At 47.1% G+C, this 21,576-nt stretch overlaps 1 protein-coding gene across 1 annotated transcript in view; it reads left to right on the forward strand.

Annotated features, from left to right (window-relative positions):
• The window catches only part of Gldn (gliomedin), a 49,431-nt gene extending 32,654 nt beyond the window's left edge, over positions 1-16,777 (forward strand). The window contains exons 5-10 of the mRNA XM_057768706.1: positions 5,353-5,499; positions 6,866-6,985; positions 8,241-8,324; positions 8,622-8,747; positions 9,991-10,141; positions 16,297-16,777. Of these exons, the coding sequence (XP_057624689.1) occupies positions 5,353-5,499; positions 6,866-6,985; positions 8,241-8,324; positions 8,622-8,747; positions 9,991-10,141; positions 16,297-16,777 (1,109 nt within the window). The remainder of the gene's footprint in view (positions 1-5,352; positions 5,500-6,865; positions 6,986-8,240; positions 8,325-8,621; positions 8,748-9,990; positions 10,142-16,296) is intronic.
• Positions 16,778-21,576: the final 4,799 nt, after the last annotated feature.

Consider the following 21,576-nt stretch of genomic DNA (forward strand, 5'->3'; position numbering starts at 1 on the left):
ATCTATATTTAAATTATATACTATTAATATGCTTTTAATTGAAATATATAATTGTAATTATATTATAGAGATGTAGTGTGACATTTCAATACTTTGAAACAAGATGTAATAGGCAGATCAGAGCAAATTGTCATACTAATTATAACACACACACACACCTTGCTGAAAGCAGAATTGGGGTTTCAAAGGCAGTCTCAGCCACACAGTGAGTTCAAAAACAGCCTGGACTACATGCGACCCTGTCTCAAGCAGACTACACAATTTCTTTATATTGGAAATATCCCAAGCCGTCTCTGTTAGCTGTTTGTAAGAACTCAATGCGCCCTATCAACTATTGGTGCCCTATTTTGTTTCTGTAGGGTAGCTGTTCCTCTGTCCATTTCCCCCTACACAGATCAAACTCCCTTTCCTGGGCCCCCACCCTGTCCAGGTTTGGCAAACACTGCTCTATGTCCTGCTCCTTTAGGATCAACCTTACCTCCATATATAAGGGAGAGCCTGTCGTATTGTCTCTCTGCCTAATTTATTCTCCCTTCTGTGTTGTCCTGACCAAAGGGAAGCTGGGTGGACGTTTCCTGCGTGAGGTTGGAAACTCTGTCTTAGCTTTGGAGTTGGGAATGAGACTTGACTGTCGGTTATGGTACCTGCACCTTCCACGAAGTCTGGCATCCCAGGGCCTCAGAACCGAGTGTTTGCTTTCTTTCCATCTGCCTCACATTTTCTCTCTTTTAAGACTTAGTTATGGTGTCTTCTCTAAAAATCAAATCTTCATTTTAAGAAAACCAAAAATATTGCTCTCCTTTTAATACATGGCTTGAGATTGGCTTTTGCCCCTCTGCTTTGCCTTAGTTAGTGACAGATAGTACTGCCCAGAATAAATTGTTCTCCCTCACCCCCTGATGTGAAGACAGTGAAACTGACCCCAGCCGGGAGTCATCACAAGCTTTGTGGCACTGTTTCGAGTGGGCGACCCCAGAAGAAAACAGGAGCGCCGTTTCTCCCTCCGGCGTCAGGCAGGGATAATCTGACCCTTCTTCTCTATCAGATTGTAACCCAGAACCAGTGAGGAGTCACGGGACAAGTGATACCAGGCTGTGGGTCATTCCATGTTACAGTGTCCCTGTGCAGGGCTGGCAGCTCTGACCTGACCTGCATCAGGGTAGGAGACGTTGAACACACAGTGAATGACGGTTGGGCAGTGCCAATGGGTGGCCAAGGTAACTTACCAACAGAGGATGCTCTGTCCATGTGATAGTTTAAAACAACAACAACAACAACAACAAAAAGGTGTGATGATGTATCCCTGTAACTGGATACACCTGGAACTTGCTGGCCAGCTAACCCAGACTAAACATCAAGCTCCAAGTCCAGTAAAGAAACCGTATCTCAAAAATATGATGGGGCCAATGATATGGCTTAGCAGTAAAGTGCTTTTTGTACACATCTGATGACCAGAGATCAACTCCCAGGACCCTCATGGAGGAAAGAACTGATTGCTACAAGTTGTCCTCTGACCTCCACATGTGCACACCCCACCCCACACACAACCAATCTTTTGTTTTCTTTCTGTTTTTTTGAGACATAGTCCTGACTGGCCTGGAGCTCACTATGTAGGCCAGGTTGGCTTCAAATGCACAAGAGAGTTGCCAGCTTCTGCTTTCTCAGTGCTAGGATTGAAGGTGTGGGCCATCATACCCAGCTTTATTATTATTATTATCACAAACAATATGGTGAAGAGTGATGGAAGATAAACGATATCAATATCTGTCCTTCAAATAATGTGTGCGCGCGCACACACACACACACACCAAAGACAGATTGCTTGTAGACAAAACATTCACCACTGTCTTTTACCAAAAGCTGAAAAATGGCCATGCACACCTCAGCTAGGAGGCAAAATGCACCGTCAAGCAAAGGCTCTGATAGCTCTAAATACCACCTCTGCCAAGGCTACATTACAAAATGAACACATTCCTAGTATCCATACGGCCTTTTTTGAGAAAGGAAATGAAAGGCATATGAGGGAGGGCTAGGATAAAGGAAGGGAAATCAGAGGGCAGTGCAGGCACACTCTCAAGTTACAATAAAGGGGCTGGAAAGCCAAGGTGTGAGCATCTCACACCATTTCCCCCAGCGCTGCTGAATATGGGCTGCACTGTCTTTAGGAGGTGTCAGGAGCACTTGGCGCATCGTGCAGGCAGAACTCTATAGCAACCACCCCGTCTTTTGTCTCCTTTACATAATATGCCAAACTGCTCATTTAAAATACTAACAAAGGGATGCCTTCTCACGCAGAGAGCCCAGATAAGGACTTTTGTCACTTTTCAGCCAGAAGTCCCAGTGTCCCCTGAGCAGGAATGACCCAGAGCCATGAGCTCCCAGTACTGCTGTGAAGATAGACTCCTGATTCATCACTCCCTGCTCAACAATAGTGTCACTGCATTGCTTCTGACTGCAGGTGCAGCGTAGGCAGAGCGCGTAGGTACTGGCGAGGGACACCTGTCCCTCTTTACCTCCTCCGGCACTGTGTCCCCTCCATGATAGCTGGGATTCACATGTTTCATTTAGACTGCTGTTGTTTTCTGAGACAGGATCACAGGAAGCCAGGTTTGCCTTAGATTCTCTAGGTAACCAATGATGACCTTAACCTCCCAATCTCCGCGTGGCACCAGGCTCAGCTCTAGATTATTCTTACAATTAGCTGAAATCTAGCCAGTAATATTTTCTTCCCTACGTTTTGATTTCATGCTTCTGTAATGTTAGAGACTGAATGCAGGACCCTGTGCTAGGCAAGTAATCAACCACTGACCTAACCCAGCCCCTGTGATGCAATCCGAGGTGAAAAATCTCTGTCACTGAAAAGCCCTGAGATGAGTCAACTCTGGCCAGATGTAGTGGTGCATGTGTTTAATTCCTGCTCTCAGAAGGCAGAGGCAGGAAGATCTCTGTGAGTTCAAGGCCAGCCTGGTTTACAGAGTGAGTTCCAGGACAGCCAGGTCTACAGAGACCCAGTTTCAAACAAACAAAAAGAGCCAAATGAATAGCTGGTAGCACAGACAAGGTTGAGGCTTGGATGGGAACTGATATAAATGAATTCTACAGTGCCTTCCAACCTAAGATTTTTTTGTATTTATTTAGAACAGTGGTTCTCGACTTTCCTAACGCTGAGACCCTTTAATACAGTTCCTCATGTTGTGGTGACCCCACCATAAAATTATTTTCATTGTTACTTCATAACTATAACTTTTCTACTGTCATGAATCATAATGCAAATATCTGTACTTTCTGATGGTCTTAGGCAATCTCTGTGAAAGGGTCATTCGACACCCCCCCCAAGGGGTCATGACCCACGGGTTAAGAAATGCTGCTTTAGAACCACTATGATGGATTGCAACATGGTTGGCTTAGGTAGAATGTTCCAGATAAGGGCTGGAGATGTGACTCAGTTGGTCGAGCACTTGTCTAGCAAGGACAAAGCCCTGGGTTAGCCTGAAGCCTCATGTAAACCAGCTGTGATGTGCACACTGGGAATCCCAAAGGGAGGCAGAGGATTGCTGTGCATTTGAGGTCAGCCTGGGCTATCTAGTGAGATCTAAAAACAAAACAAACAAGCTGGAGGCAAGACTTCGCCATCCCAGCGAGTGACTAGGAGTTAGTCAAATGAGCGGGACTTAGGGAGAAGGGTGGGTAGGTGGTTACTTTGATGGGACCTACAGAAGGGGCAAGGAACTGGCAGGTAATTCTAGCAGACAGAAGATCACATCACCCTGGTTACAGACACTGAGAGGAAGGATGTGCTCACACTAACAGGTGTGCCTGGCTCTTCCCTGATGCCTGCAACCTCCCTTTGAGAAACATCACTCTCAAGCCGTATCTTCAGGGGACGCTTACCAAGTGAACAATTGTTTCTTGAGATAAGGAGTCTTCTATCCAGTCAATTCTTGGTGAACTCATCTTCCTCTCTCAGAACCCCAAGATGCTTTTGTACTTGTGACTTCAAGCTACTCTCTTTAAAAGATACCTTGAAATGTTCTGCATGAACAATCAGGCCAGTTTCAAATTAAGATAGGTTTAATGTCCATCCCCAATCATTGAGCCTTGTGTCTCTTTTTCTCTGGAAGATCAAGCTCTCTGCCTCCAGAGGAACGTTAGACAAAGAGGAGGCACGTGACTAACTTTGCCTTGTTCTGGATATTAATGTACATAGCCTTTCACCGGAAAGGATGATGCCAACTGTCCTCACAGACTCTCTCTTGCAGAATGAGGAAGTTCCTTTTTATTCCTAGTTTGAGGAGGATATCTTTGAGACTATGCTGAATACCATCAATGCCTTTTGGCGCCCTTTGAGCTATGCCTTTTCTTGTTTGTCACTACACTGAACTACATTTACTGAACGACTCGAGTTCTGGAGTCTGTGGCGTCAGGCAGTTAACTTCAGAACACATTTAGGGTAACTTGGAATGTGCTCATTTACTTTGGGCTACAAATTAACATTTAGAAAAGTTCCCTGAACGCTGAATTCTAGTGTGTTGACCGGGCATTGGGTGGAGCCTTGAAAACGTCTTAGCCTAGCAGTGGAACTAGACTATTCCCAGGAAAGGCGGCTGTGGATGCACAGTGAAAACAATAACAGAACAAAACAAGTCTGGATGGGCCAGGTTGATTCGCAGTCGATATTAACCGTCCTGCATTGGACCTTGCTCCCATCCCGCCTTGATCTTACTCCCATTTTGACCTTACTCACATCCTGCCTTGACCTTACTCCCATCCCACCTTGACCTTACTCCCATCCCACCTTAACCTTACTCTTCCATGTTTTCTGATCATCTCTTCTTGTCGTTGCAACCAAACAGCTGACAGAAGCAACCTAAGGAGCCAAAAGTTTATTCTGGCTGGCAGTTGGAGGTTATAGCCGTCATGGCAGGGAAGTAACAGCAAGTGGAGGCAGCTGGTCATCCACCCTCCTGTGTGAGCTTAGTATCCCTTACCACCACCACTTCAACTTTGCTAAGCCGCGGAGACGGCCCAGCCCACCACTCATTCTGCTGTAAGAAATAAAGAGCGTAGAGAGCAGTGACTGTGCCGATCCATGGTCCTCCTAATGACACATTCACCTTCTGCGGGGACGGTGCCTTACTCAAACCGTCATTGCCTCCTCTCTAAAATGCTTTGAAAGTCGTCCCCCAGAGCCACTGGGAAATACCATCCCATAATGAGTGTGGAGCAGCATCGCTGGAAAGGTCGCGAAGGATTTCATGATTGGTTTATGAAACTGCTCCACAAAAGCACAATCATTACAAAGAGGGAACCAGAACTGTGTGCATGAGTTAGTATGTCATTTTTCTCCCACAGGGTTACCTGGAGCCACGGGAAACCCAGGGGAAAAGGGAGCGAAGGGAGATGCTGGTGAACTGGGTTCTCCTGGAAATGAGGGCCCACCCGGGCAGAAAGGTGAAAAGGGAGACAAGGGAGATGTGTCCAACGATGTGCTTCTGACAGGTAGGTTCTCGGGCACAGAGACCCACCCTGTCCAACAGACACCAGGGCACAGAGACCCACCCTGTCCAACCCAGACACCAGGGCACAGAGACCCGCCCTGTGCAACCCAGACACCAGGGCGCAGAGACCCTCCCTGTCCAACCCAGACACCAGGGCGCAGAGACCCTCCCTGTGCAACCCAGACACCAGGGCGCAGAGACCTGCCCTGTCCAACCCAGACACCAGGGCGCAGAGACCCGCCCTGTCCAACCCAGACACCAGGGCGCAGAGATCCATCCTGTCCAATCCATGGACCACTCTGGTAGCTTTGATCTTCTCTGGCCCTCTGCTCTGTAGCGAGTTCCAAAATTCTTTCTTTCCTGATTTGTTTGAGATAAGGCCTTCTGTCTCCCAGGCTAGCCTGGAGCTCGTAGTGTAGCAGAGATTGACCTTGCCCTGTGCTCCTGCTCCACCTTCCGAGTGTTGGGACTACTGTGTACCACGATGCTCAGCACGACATTCTGTATTTTCTAAGCTGTGCACCTTTGTCCATTCAGACAAGTCTGAGTCTGGTACCTAGCATGAGGAATTTACCTCATTACCCTGATCAATAGGGTGTGGAGGGTCCTGCCTGAAATCCCAGCATGGAGAGGCAGAGGTTAGTGGGGTCACTTCAAGTCTGACTGCGTGGTAAGACCAAGGCCACAACGTGAGCAGAGGCAGTCTGACTAGCTCGTGGCTGTTCCACTATACTCTGAGGTATTTCTCCTACCTGACGACTGTCAAGTGCAAGGGTTTCAGGTGCCCAGCGTCCAGTCTCCTCACTGGCATTCTCATAGGCTCTAGGATTGGATGGTGATCAATTTCCTTAGAAGATGAGGGTATAGCTCAGTAGTAAAGTGCTTGCCCAGCTTGCAAGAGGCCCTGGGTCAAATTCCCCAGCACAAGAAGGATGGGAAGGACGGGAGGAAGGGGAGCAAGGGAAAGGAGAGAGGTGAGAGATAGAGGAAGAAGAGGGAGAGGAGAGGAAGAAGAAAAGAGTTCCTTCAGGATTCTAAGCAGTCAGAACTGGGGTCCGCTAGCCCTGCACTAACAGAGGTCAGGTCTGCTGAGAGACACTGCAGCCAGGACCCTGCCCTAGTTACTTGTGACCTTAAATTAACCACCACTTCCTAGCAAAATTCTCCGGAGAGGATCCCCACACTTCCTCACAGAGGGACTTGGCACAGATCCTGCACAGAATGGACCCTCAGGACCTACTCTGGCAGTCGTCCCTAGGAAGGGGTGCACACAGGGGGCACTCCGGAGCTGCTCTCTTCTCTTTCCCTAATGGGAAACTGTCTCTGTGGAAAACATTTTATCGGTTTCTCCCCCCTTTTCTCTCCAGGTGCCAAAGGTGACCAAGGCCCTCCTGGCCCACCCGGACCCCCAGGGCCTCCAGGCCCACCTGGAAGCAGAAAATCCAAAGGCCCCCGGCAGCCAAACATGTTCAACAGCCAGTGTTCAGGTACCACACTCTACCCCCAAGGAGCCCACTCCTTACGCTGATGACACCTCTCCAGACTTTGTGACCAAATTTGGAAAGAGGGAGATTTTGTCCTAAATGAGATCCCTCCCACAATATGCTCACAGGGAAGTCTGAATCCGTGCCCCGGGCACAAGGACCATGACAGGCCAATGTCCGTGTCCCAGGCACGAGGACCGTGACAGGCCAGCATCCACGCCCTGGGCACCAGCGCTGAACCTCTTAGTCCTCCCCTCACGGCTCTCCCTGTACTTTTCCATTTCTCTTCTCCCCTCCCCCCAACTGCAGCAGAATTTTATCTGGTTTGTTTTTTTAATTCCTGTTACAACTGAAGAACACAGTGTCACTAGGTCACCTGAGGGCATCTTGAGGGCTCAGCTATTAACTGTAGCAACAAATTCCCGGGAGAGAGAAAACTGGAAGATAGTGGAGCGGTCAGTTCGGCTAAACCTGGCAGAGAATGATTATTGCATTTCCATCAGGATCAGTACTGTGTGTGCTGGGGGAGGCGAGCTCAGGCTACCATGTCTAAGCTACATCTGAGGCCCTCCGCTGCCACTTAGTGGCAGATGATGTGGCCAGCCACGGTGCTACAGACTTAGTTCTGTATACAATACTCTGTCTGTGTGTTTGCCTGCAGGCCAGAAGAGGGCAGCAGACCCCATTACAGATGGTTGTGAGCCACAATGTGGTTGCTGGGAATTGAACTCAGGACCTTTGGCAATGCTCTTAAACTCTGAGCCATCTCTCCAGCCCCGGGTTTGTTATCCTTGTATCTGGCTTACAGACAGAAAACAGACATCCAAGGAACTACCTGCACCAGCTCAGTTTAAAAGTTCCCTAGAAATGAAGGGTCATAATAATGGAAAATATTTCAACTGTGGATTTAGAGTTTGAGTGGTTACCCAGAATGCCTTGCCTGTCTTAAACCACGAGGGACAACGTGAGCTTCCATTTCTGCAGCAGGTGTGAAGGAGGACCCTCACCTGGGATTCTCTCTGACTTTCTCCAGACAACTACATTGTTTGCAATAGTGTTCTTTCTAGATGTTTCCAGGGAATGAACCCAGCTATCAGAGTGAAGCACTGTCGGGGAGCATATAACTGGGGATTGCTAAAAAGCAAGCAACCGAGAAACATGGCAGAAAGGTTATAATGGATATATTCGGGTCTTATAGATATAAGCCTATATAACCCCACTGTGGCCATAGCATCTGTTTTGACCGTTGCCATTTTAGGTGAGACGTGTGCCATACCAAATGATGACACCTTGGTGGGGAAAGTTGATGAGAAAGCAAATGAACGCCATTCTCCTCAAACAGGTACACACCCTGGGCTCCCTGGGCTCCCTGGGCACCCTGGGCATCCTGGGCACCCTGGGCTCCATGGGCACCCTAGATTCCCTGGGCTCCCTGGGTACTCTAGACTCCCTGGGCATCCTGGGCTCCCTGGGCACCCTGGGCTGGGCTGGGCCTCAGTGCCAGTGTTACTTCACCAGCCTGCACAGGCCCAAGATTCAATTCCCTGCACCACACACAAAAATTGTTTGGAAATTCAAAACTGTATGCCTTTCTTGTCATAACTGTCAGGCAAGTTATAACTTGGTTTTCCTCTAACAGAATCCATGATCACCTCCATTGGAAACCCAGCCCAAGTACTAAAAGTGAGAGAGACCTTTGGGACTTGGATAAGAGAGTCTGCTAACAAGAGTGACGAGCGTATCTGGGTAACAGAACATTTTTCAGGTACCTCCCTCCAGAGACGGCCCATCCGGTGCTGTGATCCTATCCACTGCCTGTCTTCCTTCAGGTCCGAGGTCCCCACTAGTGCAGGTATAAGGTTCTTTATCTTAGAAAGCACAACTAAACGGGAAGAACACTTTCCTATTTGGGATGTGTTGGTTGCAAGCTTTGTAGTTCAGTCCTAGGGACCCGACTGCTGCCACGTAAGCTATCCAGTTTTAACACGCTAGCCCAAAGGAAATAAATAACATGGCAGGTTTTATCAACCAAATCATAATGAGGAAGTGATATGAGAGACAATTATGCCACACGAGTACTAACCATTCTAGACACACACATATATATACACACACACACACACATATATATATAGTGATGGTTTGACTCTGCACTCTGATCTTTAGGCAAGCTTTATTTGTTAGATCACAAGCAAAACATCACCACAGACCATCTGGCTCTTTTTTTTTTTTTTTTTTTTTTTTTGGTTTTTCGAGACAGGGTTTCTCTGTAGCTTTGGAGCCTGTCCTGGAACTAGCTCTTGTAAACCAGGCTGGTCTCGAACTCCCAGAGATCCGCCTGCCTCTGCCTCCCGAGTGCTGGGATTAAAGGTGTGCACCACCACCTCCCGGCCCCATCTGGCTCTAAGATCTGGTGTGTTCAGGGTGGTGTAGCCTTAGACAGAAAACACAAATTCTGTGTGCCCCACCCATTGTTCTGAGTGGGATAGCAACCTGTGAGAGTACTTTTGGCAATGTTTCTCACATGTTTGTTGGACAGAGCCCAGGGAAGAGGGAAAAGAGTCATCTCACAGCCTCTGCATGTCTGAACTCTCCCCGTGTCTGAGGTTAGGCCCAGCCATGCTGTCCCAGAGGATATGATTGAAGTAGCCAGTGGTAGTAACAGTGGCCTCATCCCAGAAGGGTCTGGTAGTACACATATTTTACCACCACTAATTGATCAGAGCAACAACAACCTTCATCTACCAAGCTGAGAGTTTGGGGCTCAAAGGAAAAGAAAAAATGCTGTAGAGGAGTAGCCATGATCTTGGCGGGTAGCCAGGGGTGGGCGGCAGCAAGCCATCGCTGTCCCAAGTGTGTGTTCCTGGGATAGGTTTGTGCTGCCCAGTTTTATACATAGTATAGAGTAAGGTAGGTGGGAGAGGGCACGGGTTCTCTTAGCAGCCTGCCTTTTCCGGGCAGGGCCATGGTCGCTGATGGGTAACAGCCTCCCCTCTTCCCTCCTGCAGGAATCATGGTGAAGGAGTTCAAAGACCTGCAGGCTCTTCTCAACAGCAGTTTCACACTCATCCACCTCCCGCATTACTTCCACGGCTGCGGGCATGCGGTTTTCAACAACTCTCTCTACTACCACAAAGGGGGCTCCAACACCATAGTGAGGTGAGTCAGCCGGACCGCGGTGCCCTGGCTGTGTCTCCGCACGGGTCATGCTGTGCCCGTTGAGTGTTGTCTTCTGCGGTTGTTTAGATGTTGTGTGTTGTCTTCTGCGGTTGTTTAGATGTTGTGTGTTGTCTTCTGCGGTTGTTTAGATGTTGTGTGTTGTCTTCTGCGGTTGTTTAGACGTGCCTAGGTGGGTCTATCAGGGTTTGTCCCCCAAAGGAATGGCGGAATATGGCAAAGAAACCCCACGTCCTGGTCCCTCCCTGGGGTCTGCCTTTCTTGCTGATGTGGACCCATGAGAAGATGAGAAGCAGGGAGGAGGAGACATGGAGTGTGGCATCTCATATCCTTTGAGACAGGAGGCAAGCAGAGTAGAGGCCATTCTCTGATGTGGGGGAGAGGCTCACTTATTTCTCCTTTCTCCTGAGACAAGCTATGCTGTTAAAATTCTTTCCTTGGGAAAGACATAAACAACATCCATCCCTCTGCCTGAAGTCTCAGTGACAAACAGAAGTATGATCCCACCATGGTTCAGTCTGGGGAACCAATGAGGTCTTAGGCTTACTTACAGAGCAATGGGTGAGGGCCTACCAGCAGGAACACGGGTGACCTTAAAGCAACCTCGCTGGAAAGTCTACACATAGCATGGGTGATGGCTGCCTCTTTCCCCCAGTCCTTCTGTACCGGAAAACTCCAGCCCCTTCCCAAGACCCCAAGGCCATATGCAATTAGGGCAGAACTGCACACAACTGGTTGGGAGGGGTGGCCGGATAATCAAGTGAGGAACCCGTGATCCCCACCCCCACCCTCACCCCCATGAGGATACTCAGGTGAGGGACCTGCAACCCTCCCCAGCCCCCTTCTATAAGGGAAGGTCAGCAGCCATTGAGCCCAGCTACAAGCAGGCTCAACCAGTTTGGTGTGAAGGACAGCAGACAGCAAATGCCCCTCCTTTCCTCACACTCCTCTCCCCCTCTCCAGTCATCTTCTCCACTCATCTCTGTCACCCTTCTGGGACAAACTCTTCAGTACTGGTAGAAGGGAATTCACCCCCTGCTCTGCTTCTCCATCACTCAGGATGTCTGATTAGCCTGCAGCCCCTGCTGCCATGTTACCAGGCTACCGGGCCACAGTTGGTGTGGGGAACTTCTGGGGTGAAGAAGTCCCAGAATGAGAAACGAACTCTTTTAAAAATGGGGTTTGGGGGTTTTATCTTTGAGGTATGGGGTCAAACCCAGGGCCTCACACATACTAGAAATGGTCTTTACCAGTGACCTGGAGCCCCTCCCTTCTTTTCCACTTTTATTTTTATTGTGAGAAAGCCTTTTCCTTGGGGGAATGTAAAGAATACTCCCCCCCTCCTTCCAGAGCACCAGCAGGCAGAAGTGTGGTTCCACTAAAGTCTACCTTGGGGAACCAGTGAATTTATTGGGTGTGCTTTTAAAGCTCGGGTGACCCCCAAACAGCCCCACCACCAGGATATCTCACCCCAGCACTAATGATGCCCTTCCCCCAGCTTCACAGACTGAGTCCCCTCCCCACTGCAGTGAGGAGCACTCCCCACAAGACCTCATGCAACTGAGGCGCAATTATAGACAAATGGCCAGAATCTTGGGCGAGGATTCAGCAACCCTTCCAGTCCCCAGTGACCTAGGAAGCAGTCAACAAAGCCAGTCGCAGGGTCTGTGGTTATGCAGACAACAGTTGCTATGCTCAGAGCGCAGTAGTCTACAGCAGTCTCGCCAAGTTGCCCAGACTGCTCTTAAATTCTCTGTGAGGGCCAGGAAGGCCTTGAATTTACTGTTATACACCCTAGAGAAAGTTACACACCACTACAAGTACAAGGTCCTTTATTTAGGCCTGTGACCAAGAACTGACTCCTGCTGTAAAGAATTCTCCTCCCTAAGCAAGGCAGGATAGGGTTTATAAAGAAACTCCCACAGCTGAGCGATGGTGGCCCACGCCTTTAATCCTAGCACTTGGGATGCAGAGGCAGGCAGATCTCTTTGAGTTCTAGGCCAGCCTGGTCTACAGAGCAAGTTCCAGGACAGGCTCCAAAGCTACAGAGAAACCCTGTCTCGAAAAAAAAAAAACCAAACAAACAAACCAAAACAAAAAACAAACAAGAAAGAAAGGAAGGAAGGAAGGAAGGAAGGAAGGAAGGAAGGAAGGAAGGAAGGAAGAACGAACGAAAGAAAGAAAGAAAGAAAGAAAGAAAGAAAGAAAGAAAGAAAGAAAGAGAAAAAAAAGAAACCCCGCAATTTGGTCATACTAGGGGTGGATAGAGGGTCAGTCTCAGAAGGTTCAGTTCGGTTGATAAAATGATTTATGTCGTAAAACAAGGGACCTCCTGAAGACACATGAGAATGTCCTGCTCAGCAGAATGTACCCAGCCAGTGTTGTGCCCAAATCTGCAAAGTCACCCAAAAGTCAACAAGGAGACAGAATCCCGTATGTAAAAGCAAAGAGCCTTTATTTTATGCAAGTTTGCAAACTCAGTCTCTCTGCATGTCCAGCATATTGGAATAAACAGAGAGCCCCGAGCTCAATTAGAGTTGGGTTTTTATAGTAGTAAAGGTGGGGGTGAGGGGTTTCTGAGGTTCAGGACCGCTGAGTGGCTGACACTTGTCTAGGGGTGTCCTGGTGAGTGTGTGCTGGCAGGTGATCCTACCTTGCAGAGGTTGGAACATTAGGAATTTCCTTTGGGTGGTCTGTTTTTGGGTGGTGCTCAGGTAATCTTAGTTTATGGTCCTTCTGCAACCAGGTATTGCTTCAAGGTAAATTACTGAGACTCAGGCCTCCAACAGAGTCCTAACTCTGGCAAATGATAATGTTGGAAGTAAAGAACTTCCTTTGGGTGATCTGTTCATATTTAGCTTATCATGGCAGGCTCCTACACCCAGCAGGGGCTGGGGAGAAGTGAAGTAAAAGGCAAGATGGAGTTAGCTAAACCTAAGACAAAAGGACACTCTGGGCATTTCGTGTAACAATCCTTCCGAGTATTTGAGACTTGTACCACCACCAGACTTGGGTGAGCTGACTGGGCAGGGAACCTATCACCAGCCTAGACCTATATCAAGCCACAAGCCTAGAGCTGAGGGAGGGGCAGGACTGAGTCAAAGCCGGTTTCTTTCTTTCTTTTTTTTTATTAATTAATTTATTTAATTATTAAAGATTTCTGCCTCTTCCCTGCCACCACCTCCCATTCCCCCCCTCCCCCAATCAAGTCTTCCTCCCTCCTCAGCCCAAAGAGCAAGCAGGTTTCTCTGCCCTGTGGGAGGTCCAAGGACCACCCACCTCCATCCAGGTCTATTAAGGTGAGCATCCAAACTACCTGGGCTCCCACAAAGCCATTATGTGCAATAGGATCAAGAACCCATTGCCATTGTTCTTCAGTTCTCAGTAGTCCTCATTGTCTGTTATGTTCAGCGAGACTGGTTTTGTCCCATGCTTTTTCAGACCCCGGCCAGCTGGCCTTGGTGAGTTCCCGATAGAACATCCCCATTGCCTCAGTGTGTGGGTGCACCCCTCGCGGTCCTGAGTTCCTTGCTCGTGCTCTCTCTCCTTCTGCTCCTCCTTTGGATCGTGAGACTTCGGTCCAGTGCTCCAATGTTGGTCTCTGCCTCTGTCTTCTTTCATCGCCTGATGAAGGTTAATATTCAGGAGGATGCTTATATGTTTTTCTTTGGGTTCACCTTCTTATTTAGCTTCTCTAGAATCACGAATTATAGTCTCAATGTCCTTTATTTATGGCTAGAAACCAAATATGAGTGAGTACATCCCATGTTCCTCTTTTTGGGTCTAGATCCATATCTATCACCATGCACAAAACTCAAGTCCAAATGGATTAAAGACCTCAATATCAGTCCAAACACACTGAACCTGATAGAAGAGAAAGTGGGAAGTACTCAAAGCCGGTTTCTGTGAGGCAGACACCTCCCCCACCCAGGCAGGCTGGAGAGCTGTACAGAATTCCAGCACTAGGGAGCTGGCCCTGCTGAGCCCTGCCCAAGTGTTTGCTCTTTTCAGGCCGCCTGCCGACTTAATCCAGATTTTCTAGTCTGTTTCTTTTTTTTTTTTTTCAGCGTTTTCTTTTCTTTTTTTATTTATTTCTTTATTAAAGATTTCTGCCTCCTCCACGCCACCGCCTCCCATTTCCCTCCCCCTCCCCCAATCAAGTCCCCCTCCCTCGTCAGCCCTAAGAGCAATCAGGGTTCCCTGCCCTGTGGGAAGTCCAAGGACCACCCACCTCCATCCCGGTCTAGTAAGGTGAGCATCCAAACTGCCTAGGCTCCCACAAAGCCAGTACGTGCAGTAGGATCAAAAACCCATTGCCATTGTTCTTGGGTTCTCAGTAGTCCTCATTGTCCACTATGTTCAGCGAGTCCGGTTTTATCCCATGCTTTTTCAGACCCCGGCCAGCTGGCCTTGGTGAGTTCCCGATAGAACATCCCCATTGTCTCAGTGTGTGGGTGCACCCCTCGCTTTCCTGAGTTCCTTGCTCATGCTCTCTCTCCTTCTGCTCCTGATTTGGACCTTGAGATTTCTGTCCGGTGCTCCAATGTGGGTCTCTGTCTCTGTCTCCTTTCATCGCCTGATGAAGGTTAATATTCAGGAGGATGCCTATATGTTTTTCTTTGGGTTCACCTTCTTATTTAGCTTCTCTAGGATCACAAATTATAGGCTCAATGTCCTTTATTCATGGCTAGAAACCAATTATGAGTGAGTACATCCCATGTTCCTCTTTTTGGGTCTGGCTTACCTCACTCAGGATAGTGTTTTCTTTTTTTTTTTTTTTTTTTTGTTTTTTTTTTTTTTTGTTTTTTTTTTTTTTTGTTTTTTTTCGAGACAGAGTTTCTCTGTGGCTTTGGAGCCTGTCCTGGAACTAGCTCTTGTAGACCAGGCAGGATAGTGTTTTCTATTCCCGTCCATTTGCATGCAAAATTCAAGAAGTCATTGTTTTTTACCGCTGAGTAGTACTCTAATATGTCTAGTCTGTTTCTGTTTGTCGTTTTTTCCCTAAATCACAGTCACACACGCCTTTGCCTTCTGCGGTCTGCTGCTCAATAGCGCCCTCTGGTGTTTTCTTTTAACCTAATAGCTTACATAGCCCTACCGATTTAGGTACTGCTTGAATCATAATGGACTTTTTTTTAATTAATTTATTTATTTATTAAAGATTTCTGTCTCTTCCCTGCCACCGCCTCCCATATCCCTCCCCGTCCCCCAATCAACTCCCCCTCTCTCACCAGCCCTAAGAGCAGTCAGGGTTCCCTGCCCTGTGGGTAGTCCAAGGACCACCCACCTCCTTCCAGGTCTATTAAGGTGAACATCCAAACAGCCTAGGCTCCCACAAAGCCAGTACGTGCAGTAGGATCAAAACCCATTGCCATTGTTCTTGACTTCTTAGTAGTCCTCATTGTCCGCTATGTTCAGCGAGTCCGGTTTTATCTCATGCTTTTTCAGACCCAGTCCAGTTGGCCTTGGTGAGTTCCCGAAAGAATGTCCCCATAGTGTTCCGGTTTGAAGTCTGAGAAATCAGACCCCAGAAGCTAAGGAACATGGAATTCCATGCTGTGGTTGTATTTGTCAGCCCCTACCAGACAAGAAAATTGCCTTCATAGCCTATGCTACATTCTCTTCTCAGCTGATGACTTTTCTTTTAAATTTTCTTCAATTCTTAAACACACACACACACACACACACACAGCATGGAATATATAGAAAGATGGGACTTTTAAAACTCAAATTTAGGAGCTAGAGATGTATCTCAATTGAAAGAGTGTCTGAGGCTCTGGCTTTGATCTCCAACACTGCAGGTACTGCCTGTAATCCTAACATTTGACAGGTGGGGTGGGCAGGTTAGGTGTTCAAGGTCATCCCCAGCTACATCATTAATTTGATGATGGGTCTTAACACCACACTGCTGTCTCACTTTGCTCCTGGTAGCACAGGCTAGTCACTGGCCTTCACATCCTTGCTGCCCAGAACACTGAAGGACAAGTAGAAGTTGCCTGGAACATTTTGGCAACAGAACAGTAGGCCTCGGTCCAGCCCTGCTAACTCGGTCCAGCTTTATAAGGAGCCTAACAAACTGCCTGTGCCCACAGACATGGTTACCCCACTCTGATCCATTCTTTAAAAACATGTTTCAGATTTGAATTTGGCAAAGAGACACCCCAAACGTTGAAGCTTGAAAATGCTTTGTATTTCGATCGAAAATACCTCTTTGCGAATTCCAAGACTTACTTCAACATAGCTGTGGATGAAAAAGGCGTCTGGATTATTTATGCTTCGAGTGTGGATGGCTCAAGCATCCTTGTGGCCCAGCTGGACGAGCAGACGTTCTCTGTGTTACAGCATATCAACACCACGTACCCCAAATCCAAGGCCGGCAATGCCTTCATAGCCCGAGGGATCCTCTACGTCACAGACACCAAAGATATGAGGGTCACGTTCGCCTTCGATCTGCTCGGAGGAAAACAGATTGATGTGAACTTTGATTTCAGAATGTCTCCATCTGTCCTTGCCATGTTATCATACAACATGAGGGATCAGCACTTATACTCATGGGAAGACGGTCATCTGATGCTTTATCCTGTGCGGTTTCCGTCGGCAGCATCAAGTCAACGATAGGCTGCTGCCTGTTTCCTCCTTACACGCCCCGTGTTTGCTAGGGCTTCCTCTAGTCCAAGAAAGCTTGTCTGTAAAGGATATCCAGGCACCTGGAGCTTAGCCCCATGCCACAGGCACTTGCGCAATCAGCGAGTCCCCTTTAAACCGGGTTGCTTAGATAGCTACAGATAGGAAGTGGAAATGGCTAAGATATTGTGGTTCAGCAAGCTGACTCTCCTCCTTGGGCCTTCGTTTCCTCATTGGTAATATGAAACATCTGAGTATGTTGATAACAATGTCCTCTACCTGCCCGAAATTGTGGGATTCTTGGCTGATTAGAGGTTAGACTGCTTTCTGGTTGGATCTCCCCCCCCCCCCCCCCCCGCCACCTTTACATGTAAACAAGTTTATCTGCAGCTTGAGGGATGAACTCATTTGACATCTAGAGAAAGCACACTGGCTCCTAAGGCTTCTAAGGTAACTATGTTTTCCATAATTTGTTATTTTTCTCTGAATGTGCACCTGCCACTACAGAATGGTCGTTGTTTCCGACTTCTAAGTATAAATCCAAGGTTAGTAAGAACCATGAATAGCTGCAGGCTCAGGTCTCTACACGAAGCTGCGCCCAGCCCCTCTAGGTGCCCGTCAACTTCTGAACAGTCTGTTTGTTGCTGGGGAGCATAAATACGGCATCCTCAGCTCATGGCCACTTCTGAAAGGCTATGGGATTGCTACCAGAGTATTAAACACTAAGAGGGCAATAATCTGGTTAGAACCTTGGAAACAGATGGTTTTTCAGAAGAGAGGCACTGTCTGCAGTTACTCCCTAGAATGAGGGCAGACAACGGGCTCAGAGGCCAGAGCCAGCGCATCTCCCGTTCCTGTAAATGGCGTCACATTCCTGCACCTAAGAACCACACTGCAGCCCCTGACAGCAGGAAAGGACAGCAGTTGTGAAAACCCCAAACACTACACAGTCCTTTACAGAAAGAAGGGGAAATGCCAACCTTTAATCTAGACACGAAGTGAACCAGGGTCCTGGAAGGGCTTACTCCCCAAGTCCCAGTCAGACGGAGAAGTGACATTTTATGTGGTGGCATTTTATGTGGCTTTAGTTTTGGCAGAGGGGAAGCTAAGAACAGCTTCAGATGAAGTGAGCCTCCAGCCAGGGAGACATTCACTCCCTAATGGTTCTCAGGGTTTGAAAATGATCTAGTTTAATTGGCTTCTATGAACCCTTAACCAAGCATGTTTTCTGCTAAGCCCGTCAGCCTGACACTGAGTTTCCCAGGCAGGGCTGTGGAGGTCAAGAGGGAGCTGGGACTTTCATCGCCCCTTGAAGACAGGAAGAGAAACTACAGAAACTGGCCAGGAATGCCTGACCTGCAATTTGTTCCAGTGTGTGTTCTGAAATATTCTCAGTGGCCCTGTGACCTGATTTCATCTTTTTAATAGAGGCACTTTCAGACTCAGGGTGTGCACATTTAACTGTTTAAATGTTCCCAACCTCTGAAAACACCCAGGCAGCTGTGAGTGGTGCCCTTGTTGAGTTCTCAAGGTCATGGGTCCCGAAGCTTCTCCATGTCTCCACTTGCTTGCTTCTGCCAGTCGACAGCTTTCAAAGCTATTCTCTCCAATTTAGTAAGGCGTTCTCCTGTTTTATCAGTGTCTAATGAATGCTATTGTTCCTTTAAAGTATTCAAACATGTGGTACTGTTTCTGAGTACAGTAGACCTGGATATAAACAAAATTCCCTTACTATTACTTAGTAGTGTTGTTGAGAATAAATACAATACTAATTGTACACATATCACAAACAAAATGGTTTAGTTATTGAACTAACTCACATAGTTTTGGTCTCTGAACTATTGTAGTCTTTTTGTTTGTTTTTAACAGGGTCTGTGTATGCCCAGGCTGATCTCAAACTCCTGAGGTCAAGTGATCTTCCTGTGTCAGCCTCCTGAATGCTGGAACCACAAACAGTGGCTCTTCGTCTCTCTCGATTGTGGGTAAGGAATAATACACTCACTATTAGAGAAGCTCATGCTGAGACTGTTTGTTTCTTTTCAGTATTTTTTTGTTGTTGTTATAGTACAGTAGGATTAGAACTAGTAAGGCTGACTGATGTTTAGTGACAGTTTGTCTTTACAGAAGAAGAATTACGATTTTCATTTTTTTTCTTGCAAACAGTACTTCATTCTATATCACTCAACACACACAAGCACACCTGTGCACACACCCGCACGCATGCACACATATGCACACTCACGTGCACGCACGCACACAGGTGTTTCAGGCTCACTGCTAAAAACAGCTTTGTGTTTATAAGTCAAGATATGGTTTTAATCATCCCCACTGCCACTTATAGCCAGAGTTGTTCTAAAAGCACTTTGCATATCTCTGTATGAAATCAAATAATTCTTGAATTCTTCTCAAATCTAAAGTAGATGCCATGCCACTAGAAGCCATACCTTCCAGCTCTAAAGGTAGGCCAGACCCTATATACCCCATCATTTTCTCTCAGCTGCTCTCGGGTTCAGCTAAGGTTGCACAGGTCCCTCTGGCCTCTACGAATCATGAGGCAGAGGTGATGGGATGGGGGAGCGTTCTAGGCTGAATGTCTCGGATCAGTTCTGGCCTTGGGTTCCTCCAAAGTCTTTTCAATCTCAGAATCAAAAGGTGAAATGTCAAATGCGAAAGCACAATTCTGGAAATGTCAGCTGTCGCCTCCCTTCATCCTCAGCATGCTTGACCTTTGTCTGGTGTGGAGCTACCTGAAGGAGAAGTGAGGGACGGAATTCTTCAGCTTTCATCAGTGCTGTGGCCTTGTTTCTTGCAACATTCCCATCTGTAACCACAGATTCCAAATGACCAGCAAATAACAGTTGTAATTAGTAAAATAAAATTATCCTGAACATAATCAAGTCTAGAAACAGGTGCATTGCTGTTTTTACCTCTTGGTATATATATGAAACAGCTCAGATCAACACTGAGGTAGAATTATGTTGGTGGTTTCTCTCTAGAGACTTTGTTTGCTGGTTCTGCCTGAACACTGGGCAACCATTACCATGGACTGTTCCTGCTATAGGAAAACATGGAAAATGGACAACTAGGAACTAAACGTGTTCTCATACGTTCTCTGTTATTATGATGTACACCTTGACCAAGAGCAACCTGGAGAGGTAAGGGCTTATTTCAGTGTACACTGTAGTCCATCATATAAGGAAGTCAAGGCAAGAACTAAGAAAGAGGATCATGGAGGAATCCTGTTTAATCCTTGTATTCAGCCAGCTTTCTCCTACAACTCAGGGCCGCAGGCACAAGTGTGGCACAGATAGTGGGCTGACCTTCTCAATCATCAATCCAAACAGTTCCTCATAGGTTTGACCGTATGCTAATGAGATGGAGGCGCTTCTTTAGTTGGGGTTCCCTCCTCCTACATGTGTCAAGTTGACAACCAAGATGAGATACCACAGAACAGATGACATCAGCAGGGCAAAATAACTAGATTTGTATGAATTTGGACAAGTTTCAATTCTTTGGAAAAAGACTAAGAGTATAACCTACTTTGTTGGCTAGTTTTATGTCAACTTGATACAAGCGAGAGTCTTTTGAGAGGAGAGAACTTCAATTAAAAAAATCCTGCCATAGATCTGGCTGTAGGTAACCATGTAAGGCATTCCTTTAGTGACTGATGGGGTAGTGCCTGGCCCATGATGGGTGAGGTCACCCCTGGGCTGGTGGATCTGGGTTCTATAAGAAATAAGGCTGAGAAAAGCCATGGAAACAAGCCAGTAACCAGCATCCTCCACGGCGTCTGCATCAGTTCCTGCCTCCATTTCCTGACCTGTTTGAGTTCCTGCCCTGACTTCTTCCAATCATAAACAGTGATGTGGAAGTTTAAGCCAAATAAACCCTTTCTCCCTGACTTGCTTTCTGGTCATGGTGTTTCATTGCAGCGATAAGAAACCCTAATTACAGCCGGGCGGTGGTGGCGCACGCCTTTAATCCCAGCACTCGGGAGGCAGAGGCAGGCAGATCTCTGTGAGTTCAAGTCCAGCCTGGTCTACAAGAGCTAGTTCCAGGACAGGCTCCAAAACCACAGAGAAACCCTGTCTCGAAAATAAAAAAAAAAAAAAAAAAAAAAGAAACCCTAATTAGGAGTCTTACATTCCTTGATTATTCTATGTGGAATACTCTTAAAAACTGTACAATTCTTGAGAAATTATAATTGCTCTGTTCCTAAGGCAGAGGCACAGTGTCACTAATTTCTATGTGTTGGTCGGATTGATTAAGCAGGTAACATTGTTAGTCTACCAAAAAATAGTCCCTTAGTTATGCTGTGAATTTACATTAAGATTTTGTCAGCAGTTCCAGAAGCTGATGTCTATGGAGCTTCCTGGCAGCACTTCTGGCCCCAGCAGCTCAGTGTGCACTGCTTGTGACCTTTGTAATGGAAATAGTACAAAACAGAAAAGTCGAAAAAAAGAAATAAGGTTCTTGTTTCCTGTAAGTGGGCTATTCAGACTTTGTGTGCAATTCAAATATCTTGTAGCTGCTGGAGGTGGGATTTAAAATAATGATGAGGGGATGGCTCAGTGATTTAAGAGCAATGACTGTGGACCAGGTTCAACTCCCAACACCCACAGAGCAGCACACAAGTGTCTGCAACTCCAGATCCAGATTATCCGACACCCTCGCACAGATGTACATGCAAGTGAAACACCAATGCATACAAAACAATAAATTTTTTAAAAATTAAAATACTGATGAATTTATCTCTCAGCGTCACTTCTTTCCTTCCTAAGAAGCTCTTACAG

This window comes from Chionomys nivalis, chromosome 4 (assembly GCF_950005125.1).
Source record: "Chionomys nivalis chromosome 4, mChiNiv1.1, whole genome shotgun sequence".
In the NCBI taxonomy this organism is placed as follows: domain Eukaryota; kingdom Metazoa; phylum Chordata; class Mammalia; order Rodentia; family Cricetidae; genus Chionomys; species Chionomys nivalis.